The sequence below is a fragment of the Mobula hypostoma genome, chromosome 3 (genome assembly GCF_963921235.1).
Source record: "Mobula hypostoma chromosome 3, sMobHyp1.1, whole genome shotgun sequence".
Taxonomy (NCBI): Eukaryota; Metazoa; Chordata; class Chondrichthyes; order Myliobatiformes; family Myliobatidae; genus Mobula; species Mobula hypostoma.
The window spans coordinates 14,557,114-14,579,554 of NC_086099.1; the positions used below are offsets into that span (position 1 = coordinate 14,557,114).

General features: G+C 42.0%; 2 protein-coding genes across 22 annotated transcripts in view; one reads left to right on the top strand and one right to left on the bottom strand.

Moving 5' to 3' along the window:
* Nucleotides 1–22,441, top strand: part of nedd4l (NEDD4 like E3 ubiquitin protein ligase) — a 466,571-nt gene that overhangs the window by 401,552 nt on the left and 42,578 nt on the right. For all 19 annotated transcript variants that reach the window (XM_063042682.1, XM_063042686.1, XM_063042690.1 and 16 more), the window contains 5 exons: nt 1,567–1,621; nt 9,765–9,823; nt 13,859–13,924; nt 16,295–16,524; nt 18,733–18,854. In XM_063042682.1, coding sequence (XP_062898752.1) covers nt 1,567–1,621; nt 9,765–9,823; nt 13,859–13,924; nt 16,295–16,524; nt 18,733–18,854 — 532 coding nt within the window. The remainder of the gene's footprint in view (nt 1–1,566; nt 1,622–9,764; nt 9,824–13,858; nt 13,925–16,294; nt 16,525–18,732; nt 18,855–22,441) is intronic.
* Nucleotides 10,719–22,441, bottom strand: part of LOC134343865 (uncharacterized) — a 99,808-nt gene continuing 88,085 nt past the window's right edge. For 2 of the 3 annotated variants that reach the window (XM_063042691.1, XM_063042692.1), the window contains one exon: nt 10,719–11,128. In XM_063042691.1, the coding sequence (XP_062898761.1) occupies nt 10,867–11,128 (262 nt within the window). In that variant the 3' untranslated portion in view covers nt 10,719–10,866. Of the gene's footprint in view, nt 11,129–14,169; nt 14,252–22,441 lie in introns of all 3 variants that reach the window. The other variant, XR_010017333.1, reaches the window with a different exon arrangement.

Here is a 22,441-nt window from a genome sequence, read left to right on the forward strand (position 1 = left end):
AGATGTTGGAATCGATTATTAAGGATGAAGTTTCGGGGTACTTGGAGGTGCATGATAAAATAGACCCTAGTCAGCATGGTTTCCTTAAGGGGAAATCTTGCCTGACAAATCTGCTGGAATTATTTGAGGAAGTAACAGACAGGATAGACAAAGGAGAATAAGTGGATTTTCAGAAGGCCTTTAACAAGGTGCCATACATCAGGCTGCTTGACAAGATAAGAGCCCGTGATATTACAGGAAAGATACTGGCATGGATAGAGCATTGGCTGACTGGCAAGAGGCAAAGAATGAAAATATAGGGAGTCTTTTCTGTTTGGCTGCCGGTAATTAGTGGTGTTCCACAGGTGTCAGTATTGGGACCACTTTGTTTCACATTATATGTAATGATTTGGATGAGAGAGTTGATGGTCTGTGGATGATACAAAGGCAGATGGAGAGGCAGATAGTGTTGATGAAGCAGAGAGTCTGTTGAAGGACTTAGGACTTAGATTGGGAGAATGGGCAAATGAGTAGTAGAAGGAATGTAGTGTAGGAAATTGTATGGTCATGCACCTCAGTATAAGGAATAAACGTGTCATCTATTTTTTAAACTGGGGAACAAAAACCTCAAAGATCAGCAGTGCAAAGGGAATTTGGAGATCTTGTGCAGGATTCCCTAAAGATTAACTTGCAGGTTGAGTCAGAAAGGCAAATGTGATGTTAACACTCATTTGAGAGGACGAGAATATAAAAGCATGAATGTAACGCTGAGACTTTGTAAGGCATTGGTCAGACCACACTTGGAGTATTGTGAACAGTTTTGTGCTCACTTTCTTAAGAGAAGATGTGCTGGCGTCGGAGAGGGTCCAGAGGAGCTGCACAAGGATGATCCCAGGAATGAGAAGGTTAACGTGTTTGATGTCTCTGGGCCTGTACTAGTTGAAGTTTAGAAGAATGAGGGGGGATTTCTTTGAAACCTATATAAAATGGATAAGCCTAGGTAGAGCGCAGCTGGAGAAGATGTTTCCTATATTGGGTAAGTCGAGGACCAGAGGGCATAGTCTCAGAATAGAGGGATGTCCATTTAGAAAAGAGATGGGGAGGAATTTCTTTAGCCAGAAAGTGGTGAATCGTTTGAATCGATTGCCATGGACAGCTCTGGAGGCCAAATCATTGAGTATATTTAAAGCGGAGATTATTAGGTTCTTGATTAGTTGGGGTGTCAAAGGTTACGGGGAGAGGACAGAAGAATGGGGTTAAAAGGGAAAATAAATCAGCCATGATGGAATGATGGAACAGAATGATTCTGCTCCTGTGTCTTATGCTCTTACAGTCTTTCTTCATCTGCTTGCAGTGACCTCACATTGAGATTTATGTTTAATGAAGATTTTATTCACTATAATCCCAACATTTCATGAAGCCAAGTAGTGATGTGTATCTGTTTTTAAGAACACGAGACTCGAAGTGTTTCTTATAGCTACATGTTCAGCAAAGAATTTCTGATTTATTTCAGTATTCTTTTGTTCAAAAAACCATGCTCTTTCTACTGTTTAAAAAAAATTAAATTTCCCTTTTATGTCTAAACAGGCTGGCTGGGAGGAAAGGATCCACATAGATGGAAGGTCATTCTTCATCGACCACAGTGAGTAAGACCGCTTAATGTTATAGAGCCATACACACAGTAACAGGCCCATTGGCCCTTCTTCCCATGCCAACCATCAAGTATCTGTTTCTATTAATCCAATTTACCAGCACAGTTTATGACACTGCCCAGAAGAAGGCAATGGCAAACGACTTGTGTAAAAAAAAAAATTTGCGCAGAACAGCCATGGTCAATACATCCATGTTATACGATATGACACATAATCATGATGATGATGATATTAATATTTGGATTTGGGTCAATGGACTGGAATGTGAGATAGACACCCAGAAGGGAGAAGACCATGGGCCCCTTTGCCCCATGGGTCGATCATATTCAGACAGAATTGATCAGTCCAGTCAGTATGACCATGTGTAGGAAAGGCTTCAGGATCCAGAAGGTGACATTGCATGAGTGTTGACTCTTTGCGCTTATTTAACAGGTTCACAGTTCTTGCCGTAGGTGTAGCTAAGAGCAACTCTAGGTGAATGAGTAAACTGAGCATCATGGTATGGGAGAGTGAAACAGAGGACAGCCAAGTCTGGTGGAGAGGGAGATGGGGAGAAAGAGAGAGATGTACACACTATTTCTGTGCCCTTGTGAGTAATGAATTTTGCAAGGCTGTACTGCCACGTAGTGCCAAAGTGATGAACACCTTCTTGGGGCTTGAGAAGAGCTTGGCAAGAAAGAGATCAACCCAAATGCTGTGGTTCAAGCAAGAATTGGTGAGGTAGGTAGGACAAAGGTGGTTTCACTAAAGAGGATAAGCAGCTTGTGTCCAAATGTTAAAAAAAAACAAAATCAGGAAGTGGATAATCAGTACCCAAGATGCTAATAAGCTGGGTCCGGGTCCGAGTCCATTGGAGGCTGGAGGCAAAGAAGATGACCTGTCCTAGGATTAGAGGACTGTGTTTGTTCATGAGTGGTGAGTAGGAGTTGTGTTTTGTGTCATTCTGCTGAGTATTGCGGGCATGCCACGTTGGCACTGGAATGTGTGGTAACACTTGAGGGCTGCCCCCAGCACATCCTGGGATGTGTTGCTTGTTAACACAAATAATGTACATATTTCACTCCAGTGCACTGGGGGTAGAGTAAATGTTGTGTTCAATTGAATGGGGCATGACCAGTGTCCTGGAGAATTGACTAACAAGACTTCAAACTGGTGATCATCCAAAATGGGTTATTTGTCAGTTTTTCAGGAATGGACAACATTCAAACTGATGCCTATTCATCGTGTTACTGTCAGGAAAAGCAAAAATAGTAAAAATAAAAAAACTTATCGGAAAGTAAGCAGTATTCAGGACAAAATAGGTAACTTTATGGACAAATATAAGGCCACCCATCAGTCAAAGTCATCTATGGACATTGCATCCTAACTGTCTACATGATACGCAAGCCAGGTCAGTACAATATGAAGAGCAAGCTGCTGTCCGTGTGGCAGGCGCCCCCACTTCACACAGCTGATGAATCCAAAGGAACAGTAGAGACGGACACAGTTTGGCACCAGCAGCATCACAGGAGTTGCTAGCATTGAACTCAACACAGAACTGCCTTGGGTGCTCCAGCTCTGGATTATTTCCTCAGGGTTTACTCATAAAGCCTTCCCTATGAGTGGGTATAGCCGCAAGGCAGCGGAGGTTTGAGATCAGAGTTTTCCTTCTCCTTGATGAGGTGCCAAACACGGCTGACGAGCCCCGTCTGTCTGAAGCACAGAATCCTCGGTTTCTTAAGGTTGTTATAGCTGAGGGATAAGCTCTCACTACCTATTATATGCTCCCAGTGGCGTGCGTCTCAAATAGCCTCTGTCAACTAAGTCCAGCTCCTGGACTTCAAGTGTGGTGCCCAGTGGAACTGTTTCTACTGACAGGAGAAGGGATAAAGACAGGTTACAGTGGACAACAAATTTTTTTGAAAGTGGTGCTTTCTTGGAATTTTTATTTGTGTTTATGATAGACCGCTTGAAGCTGAACACAAATATAATTTCAGACTACTTGTATCACGTAGCAATTTGGAGAAACAAGAAATTACCTTTTTTTTGAATATAATGCATTTAATTGCATAATGATCTTGATGCTTTACAATAGTTCAACTCAGCTAAAAATGTTCTGTTGATGATTTTCATTTGTACTCAGTTTATGAGGCTTCTCGTTGAAGTGTCCAATAATAATCAGCAGCATTGATGGATTCCAGTTGCCCTGATACCGTTTCTCCATGACCACAATGTCCTGGTGAAACCTCTCGCCATGCTTGTCACTGACAGCACCAAGATTTGCGGGGAGGGAGTCTAAATGGGAACGCAGTAAATGATTTTGCATGCTTGAAGCATGTTGTCAATCAGCTGCACGTAGTTAGGTGCTCTGTAGTTGCCAAGAAAATTTTCAACAACTTGAATGCCTTCCATACGATTTTCCCTGGTCCCACTACAAGTTCTTCAAATTGCCGGTCATTGATGACCTGTTTGATTTGTGGACCAACAAAAATGCCTTGGCATCAGTTATCCTGACTTGAATTATGAATTGAAATAACAAACATAGGCGATTTAAAAAAAAGGTTTGTAGTGGGGAAATTTTATGGTGATTTTCATGATCAGCAGCCAAAATCCGTACGATACACCCAAAAGTATTCAGGAAGCAAAATCTTTGTTGTCTATTGTTATTGGTGCCTTAAAACCAGTCACTTCAGGCAGATGAAAAAATATGAGTTTCATTTATTAATCATTGTCATTTCAAAATGACTAAGGTTGACTCTAGATAATTAACTTAGAACAAATGGGAAAAAACAGGAAAAGAGGATAAGTAACTGAGCAAGGACACAGCAGATGGAATAAAATGTGGTCGGGAAGCGGATCATCCACTTAGGGTGTGAAAGTATATGAGGAATCGTGTTCAGAAGAATCTAGATGTACACAAAATTAACTGATAAACTATACATAACTATTCTAATGGCTTTGAACAGGTAAGTAGAAGAAATAGAAGAAACATTAATAGAATGAGCACAAATGCTGGAGAAACTCAGCAGGTCAGGCTATGAAATAAATGGAGTATGACAGAAATCTCTGCTGAAGAATGGTGTTCCTTTCCAACTAAGATCAATTGTCTGTATTTTGGAGCCAGTTGCAAGCCGCAACTTCAAAATTCAAAATAATTTTAATGCCAAAGTGCATATAAGTCACCACACATTACCCTGAGATTCATTTTCTTGCAGGGATTCATGATAGAATGAAGAAATCCAACAGAATCAATAAAAAAAACTACACATAAACAAAGACTGACATTCAATGTGCAAAAGAAGGCAAACTATGCAAACACAAAAAAAAAGTAAACAAATAATGCTGAGAACTGAGAAGATTTACTAGAATGTTACCTGGGTTTCATCACCTATGTTACAGAGAAAGGTTAAACAAGTTGGGTGTTTATTCTTTGGAGCGTAGAAGGTTGAGGGGGGACTTGATAGAGGTATTTAAAATTATGAGGGGGATTGATAGAGTTGACGTGGATAGGCTTTTTCCATTGAGAATGGGGGAGATTCAAACAAGAGGACATGAGTTGAGAGTTAAAGGGCAAAAGTTTAGGGGTAACATGAGGGGGAACTGCTTTACTCAGAGAGTGGTAGCTGTGTGGGACGAGCTTCCAGCAGAAGTGGTTGAGGCAGGTTCGATGTTGTCATTTAAAGTTAAATTGGATAGCTATATGGACAGGAAAGGAATGGAGGGTTATGGGCTGAGTGCAGGTCGGTGGGACTAGGTGAGAGTAAGCATTCGGCACGGACTAGAAGGGCCAAGATGGCCTGTTTCCGTGCTGGAATGGTTATATGGTTATAACAGGGGCTGTAGCATCCTTGTAAGTGAGTCCATAGGTTGTGGAATCAGTTCAAGACGAATATTCAGGAGCCTGAGATTTGAAGGATAATAACTAGTCATACTTTATCGATCCTGGGGGAAATAGGCTAACTGTTCCTAAACCTGGTGGTGTTTGATCTAACGCTGCTCTACCTCTGGTGGCAGCAGCCAGAAGAGACCGTGGCCTGGATGGCGGGGTTCCTTGATGATGTATGCTGCTTTCTTGTGGCAGCATTCCCTTGAAAATGTGCTCATTGTGGGAAGAGTTTTGCCTGTGACGGACTGGCTTTTCTGGTCTTAGATGTTAGTGTTCCCAGGCCGTGATGTAATTTTTCTATTTAACTTTTTATACCTGCCCAGTTTGCCCTTGACTTTCATTTACAGCTGGCTACATTTGGAGAATCTCAGTAGCTACATTGTATTGGGAGAATGTTAAAGGTGGACTGTTTAAAAATATGACTGAGGCTCTAACTATTTGGTGCATATGAGTATTATTTCAAAGAAAGAGGCTATTGTATGGTTGGCTACTGCCCTGCAATTACATTCCTGAAGTTTTTTTTTGAATTGTCTTAAATCAAAATGTGTAATAAATGTTTTATCAGAAGTCATGGGCTCAGTTTCTGTTCCTGTTCATGTGCTTGTGCAAACTGAAGTTATTAATTCTAGGAGCAACATTGTAGCAGACTGAACAAAAATCTTTATGTACATATGTTTAGGTCAGATGAGTTGGCTTGTTATATTTTGCAACAAGGTTAATGCTTCATTTCCTATTTCCTTTTATAGACTTAAAGAAAGACTTTTCTTAGGATTTGGCACCTCTAGGATTTATTTCACAACCTTTGTTGCCTTTGAGATGGTGGACCCATTTCTCAATTTTATTCTAGTTACACACAGACAGTGAATTTTCTAACATCTCATGCTTAAATGAGAAAGAATTGTATTAAGGAGAAATAGAAACAGCAAAGTGGATTATGCCATTTTAATATGCTAACCATATAATATAGCCATATAACAATTACAGCACGGAAACAGGCCACTTTGGCCCTTCTATTCCGTGCCGAACGCTTACTCTCACCTAGTCCCATATACCTGCACTCAGCCCATAACCCTCCATTCCTTTCCTGTCCATATACCTATCCAAGTTTTTTTTTAATGACAAAATCGAACTTGCCTCTACCACTTCTACTGGAAGCTTGTTCCACACAGCTACCACTCTCTGAGTAAAGAAGTTCTCCCTCGTGTTACCCCTAAACTTTTGCCCTTTAACTCTCAACTCATGTCCTCTTGTTTGAATCTCCCCTACTCTCAATGGAAAAAGCCTATCCACGTCAACACATAATTTTAAATACCTCTATCAAGTCTCCGCTCAACCTTCTATGCTCCAAAGAATAAAGACCTAACTTGTTCAACCTTCCTCTGTAATTTAGGTGCTGAAACCCAGGTAACGTTCTAGTAAATCTCCTCTGTACTGTCTATTGTGTCCATTTATGTCCTGAGTAATAATTTGAAAAAGTAGTTCATAAGATGAGATTTAGCAATGACATATCTTAAATCTTCAGCATTTGATCCTTAAGTTCAAAGTTCAAAGTAAAAGTATTATCAAAGTATATATATGTCACCATATACAACCCTGATATTCATTTTCTTGTGGGCATACTCAATAATCCATTATAGAATAATAACCATTACAGAATCAATGAAAGACCACATCAACTTGGTCATTCAACCATTGTACAAAAGACAACAAAGTGGGCAAAAACAAAAAGAAATAATAATAATAAATAAGTAAACAATAAAAATCAAGAACATGAGATGAGGAGTCTTTGAAAGTGAGTCCATAGATTGTGGGAACATTTCAGTGATGAGGGAAGTGAAATTGAATGAAGTTATCCCCGCTGGTTGAAGAGCCTGATGGTTGAGGGGTAATAAATGTTCCTGAACCTGGTAGTGTGAGTCCTGAGACTCCTGTACCTTCTTCCTGATGGACCAGTGAGAAGAGAGCATGTCTTGGGTGGGGTGTCCCTGATGATGGATGCTGCTTTCCTGCTCAATAGTGGGAAGGGCTTTACCCATTTTGGACTGGGCCATATCCACTACTTTTTGTGGGAATTTCTGTTCAAAGTCATTGGCATTTCGATACCAGGTTGTCCGAGTAACACAAATCTAAAGAATGATATTAGATTAGATTAGATTAGATTATGAGGACACTCAGTCCTCATCTAGTCTCATTTAGAAATGCATGCATTAAAAAATGATACAATGTTCCTCCAGTATGATATCACAGAAACACAAGACAGGCCAAGACTAAAACTGACAAAAACCACGTAATTATAACATATAGTTACAACAGTGTAAAGCAATACCGTAGTTTGATAAGAGCAGACCATGGGCACAGTAAAAAAAAAGTCTCAAAGTCCCGTTAGTCCCAACATCTCACACAGATGGTTGAAGGAAGAAAACTCTCCCGCCATGAGCTTCCAGCGCTGCAAACTTGCCGATGCAGCATCCTGGAAGCACCCGATCACAGTCCGACTCTCAGTCCATCCGAAAACTTCGAGCCTCCAACCAGCCCTCCGACACTGAGCACCGAGCACCATCTCTGCCAAGTGCTTCGACCCTGGCCCCGGCCGCCAAGCAACAGGCAAAGCCAAGGATTCAGGACCCTCCTCTCTGGAGATTTCGAATCACACAGTAGCGGCGGCAGCAAAACAGGCATTTCAGAAGTTTCACAAGATGTTCCTTCGTTCTCTTACGTCTGCCTCCATCAAATCAGAATTGCGCACGGCCTCCTACTTGACAGATTACAGATATTCATCACCTGAGAGGCCGCGCGTGCTGCGTCGCGCCACCATCTTCTCCTCCTCCTACATGATATACATCAGCGGTCCCCAACCATCGGGCCACAGACCGGTACCGGGCCGCGAGGAAATGATATGAGTCAGCTGCACCTTTCCTCATTCCCTGTCACGCACTATTCAACTTGAACGCACGCGAGGTCATTACGTACGCATCATCCATATCACTCCGGGAAGGAGATCAACTCCTTCAGCTTGCAAATGACGGTGGGCTGAAAAGTATGTTTGACATAACATCTCTGCCGGCATTCTGGATCAAAGTCAAGGCTAAATATCCTGAGATAGCCACAAAAGCACTGAAAACGTTGCTTCCATTTCCAATGTATCTCTGCAATGAATGCAATGAAAACTAAATTGCGGAATAGACTGGACATAAGGGACCCCCTTCGAGTATCACTGTCTCCCATCTAGTCCTGACGAAGGGTCTTGGCCCGAAACGTCGACTGTACCTCTTCCTAGCGATGCTGCCTGGCCTGCTGCGTTCACCAGCAACTTTGATGTGTGTTACTTGAATTTTCAGCATCTGCAGAATTCCTTGTGTTTGCATTTTTAAAACCCCTCGACAGGACCGTGTTGTTGCAGGAAAACAAGTATTCAGCCCAGGGCTCCCACTGATTCAGCGATATTGGTGCGTTGCAATGATTTTATATTTTCAAACGGGGAAAATATGTGCTGTGTGTTTAATATCCAAACGTTACTTAAAATGTTATGATGCTATTGACTTATATAACCATATAACCAGTTAACAATTACAGCACGGAAACAGGCCATGTCAGCCCTTCTAGTCCGTGCCGAACGCTACTCTCACCTAGTCCCACCGACCTGCACTCAGCCCATAACCCTCCATTCCTTTCCTGTCCATATACCTATCCAATTTTTCTTTAAATGATAATGTCAAACCTGCCTCTACCACTTCTACTGGAAGTTCGTTCAACACTTACTTCAAGCTCCCCTTCCTCCCCTGATAATTGACTTATCACTATATTCATGCAAGGAAAATATGCGCTGTGTGTTTAATATTAAATTCATTAGATCAACCTTTTTAGAAATGAAATTGAGTGTATTAGCCACTTATCACCTATATTCCGGTCGTGATTAACATCCCCCCCAAACAGAATTGCCAAAAACGATTTTGTGGGGCGGGGGGGGGGATCGGCACATCACGCATGCACACTGGTGCCCGCGCAAGGCTTTGTGGTCATTGTACTTTCGGGGTAAACACAAAATAAAACACAACGTATTTGACTGCTACTCTTGTCCGTTGGCAACCCTACCCACCCCCCCCCCACCCCCTGGGTCGGCCGGTCCGCAAGAATATTGTCAATATTAAATCGGTCCACAATGCAAAACAGGTTGGGGACCCCTGATATACATGATATGCAAAAATTTCAAATGTAAAATTAATTTCAGTCACAGTAGCTTAATTAAATCTTCTGTTTTTTTCTCATAGATACCAAAATCACACAATGGGAGGACCCAAGATTGCAGAATCCGGCCATTACTGGTCCTGTAAGTGTACAGTCAAAATCTCCCAGTTCTGGTGTGTTAACAGTTACATTTTTTTTGCAACTTTATATCTTCAACCCATGACCCTGCATTTTATTTCTTGCTTATGCATTCCTCCCTTCCACAGAAGGATAGCATGACGCATGCTTGAATGGAAGCGTAAATGTATTTCGTTCCTCTAACAATCTTATATATATATATCAACAATGGCAAAATTAAATTTTAGTATTTTTCTTTATGCTTCATTTTAGCTTTGAAGTCCAAGAATGAGTTATTTTACAAGGGGGTCAGTTTATGCAGTTTAACAAAGTTGCTTACATTTGATGTGATAAGAAACTCAATGGATTTACAGTAGAATGAAAAAATAAAAAGTAATAATTAACATCTGAGATTTTGCAGATGCTGGAAATCCAGAGCAACACACACAAACAAAATGTTGGAGGAACTCAGCAGGTCAGACAGCATCCATAGGAAGGAATAGACAGCCAACATTTCAGGCCAAGACCCTTCGTCACCATGTTACCCAGAAAAAGCCAAGAAGGCTGTTAAGTGCAGCAAATCATAAACACAAAAGATTCTGCAGATCAAATCAAATCAAATTAAGTTGGTGATTATTATTCAAACCATACCTCTGGGGCCAAGGTGCAAAACATTCAAAATAGCAAGTAACCATTCAAAAATAGTCCAGAGGTTCAAAGGTCAAGTTTAATGTCAGAGAAATGTATACAATGTACATCAATGTATACAATTTTCTTCACAAAACATCCATGAACATAGAGAAGTGCCCCAAAGAATGAACGACAGTTAAACGTGAGAACCCCAGTGTTCCCCCCAGCTTCCCCCTCCTGCGTGTAAGCGACAGCAAGCAATGATTCCCCCTCCCCCCACCAGCAAAAATAAACGCGCATCGGTACCATCACCGAGCCCAAGTGTGTGCTAAGCAATAGCAAAGACACAGACCAAAGTTACCCCAAAGGCTTCGCATTTCATCCAAAATTCAACAACCCACTGGTTTACGATGTTAAAAGTCCACTTTGTTGCTTTTCTCAAGCTCTGTGTCTGAAAATCGCAAAGACCTTGGGTCTTCTGGCCCACAGCGAGAGATTTTCCAGCCTCCCCGATGACACATGAGTCTCTGGCCGTGACACCGACCCTTGATCCGCCTGTCTCCAGAGCCCCGAGATCTTAGGCTTCCAAACCCTTGGCATGTCGAATAGCAGCCAGTCATGGAACCCCGAGAATGGGTCCCATTCCCACAAAGAACCGAAGCCCGCGTGTAACTCCAGGTCAGGGTCTTCAAAAAGAACCCTGAAAGGGAAAAATAAATATATTAAAGGTAGAAATAGAACTGTTCCTGAAGATGCAAGCAAAGGAGACACCGTTAGGCGCCACCATCCCTCCTAAGCTCCACCCGTCCCTAGTAGTGAGTAACATAATTCGAAACATCGAGCAAAGAAGCATATTCACTCAAAAAACACATATATAGTGCAAGACCGTGAGCAGCAATGTCCATCAATCGTTGTTACAGTCTCCTGGCAGTGTACAGACGCACACAATCCAGCCTGTCATTCCTGATGCTGGAAATCCAGAGTAACATACATACACACATACAGACACACACACACACACACACACACACACACACACACACACACACACACACACACACACACACACACATACACACACACACACACACACACACATACAGACACACACACACACATACACACACACACACATAAACACACACACATACAGACACACACACACACACACACACACACACACACACACACACAATGCTGGAGGGAATCAGCACGTCAGGCAGCATCTATGGAGAGGATTAAACAGTCGACTTTTCCGGCTCAATTTTAAAAAGTACACAGGGAATTATTGAATAGATTAAAAATGGCTTTGCTATTTTTGTACGCAAGCGAAGCTAATGCTTACATGGTGATATTACGAAGGGGGAGTTTGAGCAACCAAGAATGTTCCTAAAGGGAAATTATAATGTATGGCGTTACATAGATATTAAAAATAATGGAAAATACAGATCTGATTATTTGGGTGTTGCGTAGTTCATTTTCGGTGCACATTGTGAAAATTACAGCCTTGGATAAAAATGCAGAGTTTCAGTAAGCTTATTTCTCATTAGTTAGATATGTAAATAATATTACAAATTCTCCAAATATATTCTGTATCAATAACACACCCAGCATTTTGAATGCAGGTTTTAAGATTTGTTGAGACAGATTATTAGATTCTAATTTTAGGGTTTTGACCGGAAACGTGGACGATTTCTGTCTACTTGACCCGCTGAGTTCATTCAGCAGATCTCCCGTGACCACGTGCATTTCCCCTGGGAACAAGCAGTAAACATAAAGTGTGGAATAAAAAATAAATAAATATAAAAGCAATCCTATAAAATCCATGTAGATTCCAATATCTGCATTCTCCCATATGTTCTGGATTAATAGATAACTTGGGACTTTGGTTAGATGGCAGATTGGTATGTAAGAGTTTCTCCCCCGATTGCAGTTCCATGTTTTTCATATAGTTAATGTCCTAACAACACTTTGTATCAATTTGCAATATACGTTTGTATGTTGACTTGAGATCTGTAGCCTTCATTAATACAGAATGGGTTCTTTCCTTATGTAATTCAGTCTGTCTGTGTAGAGGGAGATGGTGAGGATGAGAGGCTGATAAAAGCGGAGGATTTTATTAGCCTTTCTGTGAGCAAGTACTTGAATCAGAATCAGATTTATTATTACTAATGTTATGAAATTTGTTGTTTTGTGGCAGCAGTTCAGTGCAATACAAAAAAAAGCTACAAATTACAGTAAGAACCATATTTTTATAAAGTTGTGCAAAAAGAGAGCAAAAAAAGTGAAGGTAGTGTTCATGTGTCAGTTCATTCTCCATTCAGAATGGTGGTGGGAAAGAAGCTGTTCCTAAAACATTGAGTGTGTGTCTTCAGTCTCCTGTACCTTTTCTGTCCTGTCCTGACGAAGGGTCTCGGCCCGGAACGTCGACTGTACCTCTTCCTGTAGATGCTGCCTAGCCTGCTGCGTTCACCAGCATTTTTTACGTGTGTTGCTCCTGTACCTTTAGTCTGATGTTAGCAATGAAAAGATGGCATGTCCTGGGTGATGGGGGCCCTTAATGATGGATGCTACCTTCCTGAGGCATTGTCTTTTGAAGGTGTCCTCGATGTTGGGGAGGCTAGTGCCCATGATGGACTGCTTATTCACTCTCTCAGTGAGGCAGCTTTATTCTTGTGCAACACACACAAAATTCTGGAGGAGCTCAGCAGGTCAGGCAACATCAATGGGGAGCAATATAGAGCCGATGTTTTAGGCCGCCCTCCAAGAGGATCAGGGTTTGGAGGCTTGCATGCCTGAGTGACCCGGAGAGCGAGGTCGGCTGGAGTCAGGGCCTTGTGCTTTGGCTCTTGGTACGGTCACCTATGCCAAACAGGTCAAAGTTTAAAGGCCAGACCAAGAGTGGCCCACCGGTCCTCCAGGTTCAGGGCTAACAACCCTGACCGGTCAAAAAGCAATTGTTACCGAAATAGCAATGAAAAATTCTACAATCCAGACAGAGGTGGAGGACATTCATTGCTGCCCTAAATGCCAACTGTATAATGGGCAGTAAGTTAGTTTCAGGCCAAGACCCTTCATCAGGACTGCATATATTGTTATGTCCTTTCATCCTTGATGAAAAAGCAAAGAAACATATTCCTTAAGCAGATGCTTAGCTGATTATGGTTTTGTATTGGTCTAATTTTAACAAAGTAAATCTACTTAAGTATCTTGTAGACAAGAGTACTGCTTTCAAATGTCAGTGCTAGTTGAAAAAATGACCCAGTTATGCAACACATAGTGAATACATATCAGGATGTGATACACATTCACTCTTAATCAAATCCATTTCTTCTGAGTCTTCAACCTATAGTTGATCTGATCATTTCAGACAGTGGAGAGCATCATTCATCGAAAACTTTAGAAACTTTTTGAATGTGTTTATTCACAGGCTGTGCCATATTCTAGAGAATTCAAGCAGAAGTATGATTATTTCCGGAAGAAACTGAAAAAGCCTGTAAGTACAGCAAGCATTCCATCATGACCAGTTCAAGGGTCACTGTGTAGCATTCAGATTGCACACGGACTAACAATAGATAGCACCATGCAGAAGTATCAGGATTTCATGTATTGTTTTTTTTTCAGTTAATTATGTTAAGAAGAAACTAGAATTACCGGACTTCTCTGCCATTAAGTCAGCTGTTCAACATCTCACAGGGCGAATTGAAAATTAACAGCTAATCACCAGTATTTTTTAATTACCTGATTTCTCACTTTAATGCTTCCATTTCATGGTCAGAAGTTTCCAGCTCTCCAGATTCCTGTTTACCTGTGCTTTTGAGTCCTGGTATATAAGAAAATACAAACACATGAGAAAGTGTTGAAATATTTGCATTTTAGAACATAGAACAGTACAGCACAGGAACTGGCCATTCGGCCCACATTGTTGTGCTGAACCAACTGAAGAATAAATCAAAAACACCCAAACACTGATCCCTCCTACCTACAAGCATGTCCATATCCCTCCAACTTCTTTACACCCATGTGCCTATCCAAACGTCTCTTAAAAGCCTCGAATGTATTTACCTCTACCACCATACCAGGCAGTGCATTCCTGGCATCCACCACTCTCTGGGTAAAAAACTTACCCCTCACATCCTCCCTGAACCTACCCCTTCTCACTTACAATGCATGCCTTCTGGTATTAGAGTTTCAACACTGAGAGGAGGATACTCTCTGTTCACTCTATGCCGCTCATAATCTTGTGAACCTTTATCAAATCTCCCCTTAGCCTCCACTGCTCCAGAGAAAATAACCCAAGTTTGTCCAGCCTCTCATAACAGCTCATGCCCTCTAAATCAGGCAGCATCCTGGTAAACCACTTCTGCACCCTCTCCAAATCCTTCCTATAGCGGGATGACCAGATCTTGTTGGAACCTCTTGGCATTTTATCACTGGTATCGACACAGGAAGTTTTGAATCTTATAATTTATGCTACAACTTCAACTTCTCCTAAAATGACTTAACACATTTGGTAAATAGATTTTATTATTGTCACATGTACAAAAGTATGCTGAATATCGTATACTGTGTACTGTTCATACAGATCAATGCATGACTACTGTAATTTTTAACTATTTTAATTTTTAGATGCTCCATTTTCACTTTCTTCTCCCTTAGTTTAAAGCGGTTTGCATGTAATTTTGTAAGTTTGTAGGCAGGAACGAGGGGCACCGCTACAGTAGTGTAACGGTTAGCACAGCACTATTACAGCTCGGTGTGCCGGGAGTTCAGAGTTCAATCCCAGCACCGTTCTGTAAGGAGACCCTATACGTCCATTTCTGCCACGGTAGCATAGTGGTTAGTGTGATGTTATTACAGCTCAGGGCATTGCTGGAGTTTGGAGTTCAATTCCAGCATCCTCTGCAAGAAATTTGTACGTCTTTGCCTCCCATAAGCACACCAGTTTTCTCCAGATTCTCTGGATTACTCTCACAGTCCAAAGAGGCACCAGTTAAAGTTCAAAGTAAATTTTATTATCAGAGTACATATACAACTCTGGGATTCATCTACTTGTGGGCACACTCAGCAAATTTATATAATAGTAACTTTAACAGGATCAATGAAAAATCAACCAGAGTGCAGAAGACAACAAACTGTGCAAATGTAAATATAAATAAATAACAAGAACACAAGATAACGAGATAAAGAGTCTTTTAAAGTAAGATCATTGGTTATGAGAAAATTTCAATGATGGGACAAGTGAGTGTAGTTATCCCCTTTTATTCAAGTGCCTGATGGTTGAGGGGTTTTGAACCTGGTGGTGCAAGTCCTCAGGTTCGTCTACCTTCTACCTGATGGCAGCAGCGAGAAGAGAGCATGACATGGGTGGTGGGGATCTCTGATGATGTAAATTGACCATAAGACCATAAGATATAGGAGCAGAATTAGGCCATTTGTTCCATTGAAACTGCTCTGCCATTTTATCATGGCTGATGCATTTCCCGTTTCGGTCCCAATCTCCTGCCTTCTCTCCATATCCCTTCCTGCCCGGATCAATCAAGAATCTATCAACCTCTGCCTTAAATGTACCTAGTGACTTGGCCTCCACAGCTGCTTTTGGCAACGAATTCCACAGATTCACCACTTTCTGCCGCAAGAAATTCTTCCTCATCTCCATTCTGAATGGATATCCCTCCATCCTGAGCCTGTGTCCTCTGGTGTTAGACTCGCCCACAATAGGAAACATCCCCTCCAATCCACTCTATCATGGTCTTTCAACATTCGATGACTTTTACTCCACTAACTATCTTTCCAAATGAAGGAGAAATGTATGTTTTGGAGAATGATACTCCATTGCTGATGTTTGGTTTATTTTTTATTCCAGGCTGACATACCCAATAGATTTGAAATGAAACTACAAAGAGGAAACATTCTAGAAGAATCATACAGACGGATCATGTCCTTAAAGCGACCAGACGTGTTGAAGGCTCGACTTTGGATAGAATTTGAGTCAGAGAAAGGACTTGATTATGGAGGCGTTGCAAGAGAATGGTTCTTCCTTTTATCCAAGGAAATGTTTAATCCTTACTATGGGCTTTTCGAGTATTCGGCCACGTAAGTATGGGATGTCTTGTTAGCTGTAGAAAAATAACCTTTTTCAAACTTTAGCAACTTAATTAAGTACACCTGTACACCTACTAGTTGATGCAAAGAACACAATGCATAATATTCCAAGTGTGGTCTGACCAATGTCTTACAAAGCCTCGGCGTTACATTCTTGCTTTTACATTACAAGGATGTAATGCTGAGAATTATAAGGCACTTGGAGTATTCTGAGCAGTTTTAGACCCCTGATCGAAGAAAGGATGTGCCGACATAGGAGAGGGTATATAGGAGATTCATGAAAATGATTCCAGGAATGAAAGGGTTACCATGAGGAGCATTTGGAGGCTATAGGCCTATACTTCCTGGAATTTAGCAATATGGGGAATCTCATTTAAACTTACTGAATGTTGAATGGCTTCGATAGAGTGTATGTGGAGAGCAAGTTTCCTGTAGTAGGCGATTCTAGGACCAGAGGGTACAACCTCAGAATAGGGGGATGTCCATTTGGAGCGGAGATGAGGAGGAATTTCTTGAGCCTGAGGCTGGTGAATCTGTGGAATTCAATGCCACAGGCAGCCGTGGAGGACAAGTCATTAGCTGTATTTAAGGCGGAGGTTGACAGGTTATAGGGGAAGGCAGGGGAATGGAGTTGTGTGGGATGTGGATCAGCCATGATGAAATGGTGGAGCAGACTCGATGGGCCGAATGGCCAATTCTGCCTTCTGTGTTTTATTGGCTATATTCTGGTTCTCTCAAAATGAGTGCTAATCTCCAGAGAGGAACTCTACTGTTACTGCCTGCTTTCCAGTTGCCCGTGGCATTGCACTGTCCCTCATGGGATGGGTGTTCAGGTGATGCTGGCAGAACATTAGAAACCATGCAACTGCAAAAGTATATTTCAGTGGTGAGGATAGTATGGTTGTCAGCTGCGCCAGTGTGATGCAAACCCCTATTCTCAGAATGTTTGAACCCCGTTACAATGTTGGCTGTGTCTTCTTCTTCCTCTTCTTCTTCTTGGGCCCTCAGCTCCCAGTAGAGCTGAGGTCACTGTTGACTTCCTATCTCCATCGTCCAAAGTCGATGGTATGGTTGGAGTTCATCAATGTTTCTGTAATCCATTGTATCCACTGCACAAGGGATTGTCCTATACAGCTTCACCAGGGCCCTGCTGGCCGGCCTTACCCGTTTACACCTCTCACAATGGAGACGTGGGGTTGGACTTTGAGAGGCAGCCATGTGTTCCAGAAAGCAATTAAAAATGGCAGGGATGACATTTATTCAGATCAATCCCAAGCACAGTCTGACTCTTCTGCTGGATGTCAAAGCGCTCTCAATATTCAGGATAAAAAGCATCAAGATTTTGAAATTAATTGGCTGTTGTTTTTCTTACCATTCATAACATTTCTACTTTTTTAAAATCTAGAGATAGGTCCTTCCGTGTAGGTGTAGGCCCTTCTGGCCCTTCAAGCTGCCCCGCCCCAGCAAGCCCTGACAACCCCGATTAACCCTAACTGGATCCTGGGATAAATTACAAAGACTCCATAAGTCTTCAGACAGAGGGAGGAAACCAGCACACCGGAGGAAAACCCATGCATCCACGTGGAGGATGTATAGAGACTGTTGACATTGCACTCCAGGCTCCAACGTCCTGAGCTGTAATAGCATTGCGATAACTGTCCCCTATCTGCTAATTGTTTATTCACTTGCATTTTATTAATGCTTGCTACATGCATGTTGGCTTCCAAACATATTGAAGCAATGTTACTGAGATGGTTAATGTTTACACTCTCATAAATCATATTTCATCCTCGTCAAGCAATTCAGATCTTAAGTTCATATAATTAAAGTTTTGTCAGAAGCCTATGAACAGTCATTAATTGTTCAGTTTTACTTAACCCTAACAGAGTAATTAATTAACACACATCAAAGTTGCTGGTGAACGCAGCAGGCCAGGCAGCATCTCTAGGAAGAGGTACAGTCGACGTTTCAGGCTGAGACCCTTCGTCAGGACTAACTGAAGGAAGAGATAGTAAGAGATTTGAAAGGGGGAGGGGGAGGGGGAAATCCCAAATGATAGAAGAAGACAGGAGGGGGAGGGATGGAGCCAAGAAATGGACAGGTGATTGGTAAAGGGGATACGAGAGAATCATGGGACAGGAGTAATTAATTGTTTTCTTTAGTATTTTAAATTTACCTTCTTTCTAAAATTCTTTTCAGAGACAATTACACACTTCAGATTAACCCAAACTCTGGTCTTTGTAATGAAGATCATCTTTCCTACTTCAAGTTCATTGGCCGTGTGGCTGGAATGGCTGTGCACCATGGCAAGCTTCTGGATGGTAAATTAGATTGTTTCATATTATTTCAGAACAAGTGGAATTCAATTGACCCATTTAACCATTTAAAAGCTGGTAATGATCATAAAAGTGACTGTTTCATAACTGCACTGGCATTGGAGATGGTCTAGAGCAGTTTCACAGGAACTATTCCAGGAATGAAAGGGTTAATGTATGAGATGCATTTGATGGCTGTGGGCCTGTAATTGCTGGAATTTAGCCCCAACTCTTATGCCAGAATGCTATTCATTGACTTTAGTTCGGCATTCTATACTGTGATCCCCACCAAGCTGATCGTCAGACTTCGCCAGCTTGGTATCAGCTCATCCCTCTGCAATTGGACCTTGGACTTTCTGACTAACAGACCCCAATGAGTTAAGTTAGACAACCTCTCCTCCTCCACTCTCACCCTGAACATGCATGCATGTTGGCTTCCAAACATATTGAAGCAATGTTACTGAGATGGTTAATGTTTACACTGTCATAAATCATATTTCATCCTTGTCAAGCAATTCAGATCTTAAGTTCATATAATTAAAGTTTTGTCAGAAGCCTATGACAGGCATGCCTCAAAGCTGTGTGCTGATCCCTCTTCTGTACTCCCTTTTCACCTCTGACTGTGTTCCTGTACATGGTTCTAACTCCATAATCAAGCTCACAGACAACACCACGGTGGTTGGTATGATCAGAGGGGATGATGAGACGGCCTATGGGGACAAGGTCCAGCACCTGGCCGCGTGGTGTGCCGACAACAACCTGGCCCTTAACACCCAGAAGACCAAGGAGATCTTGTGGACATCAGCCATGCTAGGAGCCACACTCATGTCCCCATCTACATCAACGGAGCTGTAGTGGAGCGTGTATTAAGCTTAAAATTCCTTGGTGTCCACATTTCCGAGGACCTCTTCTGGTCCCTGAACTCCTCCATCCTGATCAAAATGGCACAACAGCACCTTTATTTCCCGTGGAGCATCAAGAAAGCTCACCTCCGTCCCAGGATACTGACGGACTTTTACCGCTGTACCATTGAGAGCATACTCACCAACTGCATCTCAGTGTGGTATGGCAATTGTCCCGTATCAGATCGCAAAGCACTCCAGTGGGTGGTGAAAACTGCCCAGCGGGTTATCGGCACCCAATTGTCCACCATTGAGAACATCTACCATAAACGCTGCTTGGGCAGGGCGAAAAGCATTATCAAGGATGCATCTCACCCTAACCATCGACTTTTTACTCTCCTCCCATCCGGTAGGCGCTACAGGAGCCTCCACTCCCGCACCAGCAGGCACAGGAAGAGCTTCTTCCCTGAGGCTGTGACCCTGCTGGACCTCATATCACAGCGCTAAGCAGTATTGCACCCATATTGTACTGTCTCAGTACTTTTATATTTGTGTGCTGTAGCACTTACTTTTTATTCGCAGTTATTTTGTAAATAACACTATTCTTTGCATTTCTGATCAGATGCTAACTGCATTTTATTGGCTTTGTAACTGTACTCGGCACAATGACAATAAAGTTGAATCTAATCTAATCTAATCTAAAAAGAATGGGGGTGGGGGGGGACCTCATTGAACCCTAATGAATATTGAAAAGCCCGGATAGAGTGGACGTGGAGAGGATGTTTCCTTTAGTAGACTGAGACAGACTCAGAATACAAGCATGTCCTTTTAGAACAGTTATGGAATGCGGGAGGAAACCTGAGCACTAGAGAAAACCCATGTAGTCACAGAAGAATGCATAAACTCTTTACAGATGCCAGTGGAAATCGAACCCCAATCAATAATCCCTGGCACTGCAAACTGCTTTGTTACTATGCCGTCCACATTTTGAATACCACTGTCAGATGTCCTCACATTCTTTCCTTTTCCACAGCGTACAAGCTTAAAGGCTGATTTATACTTGTGCGTCAAATGTACGCCGTAGTGTGATGTGCACCTCCCCAAAAAATGTAACTCATGTGTCATGGCGTGGCGACGCAGACAACGATAACTGTGATTGATCCGCTTGGTAGCATCGCATTTCCTCATACGCATTTCCGATTGCTTTTCTCCGCCATATCTGTACACTGATGCGAGACAAATGGTTGGAGATGATGAACCAAATCGTCAAATCTACCTGCCGACATCCGAAAATATTTGAAGTGCATTTCCTCGTCCATGTCTGTCACGAAGAAACTCAACACAGTGGCATAGAAACCTCACTGCCAACTAGCGTTTTGGCGGTGAATTGCAGAGCGACGCAGACACAACTACGCATGCTCGCTGCGGCGTAGGGCTACACAAAAGTATAAATCAGGCCCATGGCGTAGCCCGTACGCACAAGTATAAATCAGCCTTTAGCGTCAATCCACATACAACACCTTTTCTTCTTGAATTATTTTGGTAAACTTCTTATGCACTTTCTCCAAGAACTTTACATCTTTTGAAAGGTATGGTGCTAAGTACTGGAGTGCAATGTGTTGCACTCCTAAAAAAACTCTACACTCTTCCATCTGGGTAGCCTCCGACCTGATATATTAATATCGATTTCTCCCTCCAGTAAAAAAAATTCCTCCCCCTCCCCTCCCTCTATTCCCCACTCTGACTTTTACCGCTTCTCACCTGCCTATCACATTCTTGGGTCCACTCTTCCTCCCCTTTCTCCTATGGTCCCCTCTCCTCTCCCATCAGATTCTCTCTTCTCCAGCCCTTTACCTTTACCACCCACCCGGGGCAGGGCACGTCTCCACCCGACTTCACCTATAAGACTAACTGGTATGTCTTTGGACTGTGGGAAGAAACCAGAGCTGCCAGAGGAAACCCACGTGGTCACGGGAAAATGTACAGACTTCTTACAGGCAGTGCTGGGAATTGAACCTGAGGCACTGGTGCTGTAAAGTGCTAACCACTATGCTAACATGTCACCCAATATTGTTATGTCATTAATATTAGGCTTTATATCATGTTATTGCTGATTTGTGTATAGAAGGTGTGAAGAAGACTCTAATTAACATACTGACAAGCAGGTATAGTTGAAAGCTAGCAGAATTGCAAGGTTTTGTGATTGGACATGATGTGTGATTGAAAGCCAAAACTATGTAAATACTGAAAACCTGAAATAAAAAAACACAAGGTGCTGGGAACTCTTGGAAAGTTAGGAGAGGGAACTGTTAAAATTTTATGTCATTAAATGTTTTATAAATAATAACAAAAGAAAGTCATATTGGATGCACATAATTAAATATCAAGGATATCTCACGTGAGGCAAGACACAAAATGCTGGAGGAACTGAGTAGGTCAATCAGCACCTATGTAGGGGAATCAACTTTGACTTTTTATTCCCCTCCTTAGATGCTATCTGAATTGCTGGGTTTCTCTAGCATTTTTTTGTGTGGCTGTGGATTTCCAGCACCTGAAGACTTGTGTGTATGTGATGCGAATTTTCTGTGATTGAGGCCACAGGATAATGTGTTCATTACAGCATTACCTAGAAATGGGGTAAAAGAAGAACTTTCCATATTTCTGCCACGTTACAAATCATGGTATGCAAGTTTCATTATTATTTTTCTTGTAGTGAAGAACCCAGAATTGAGCGTTGCAGGTTTGTTCAAA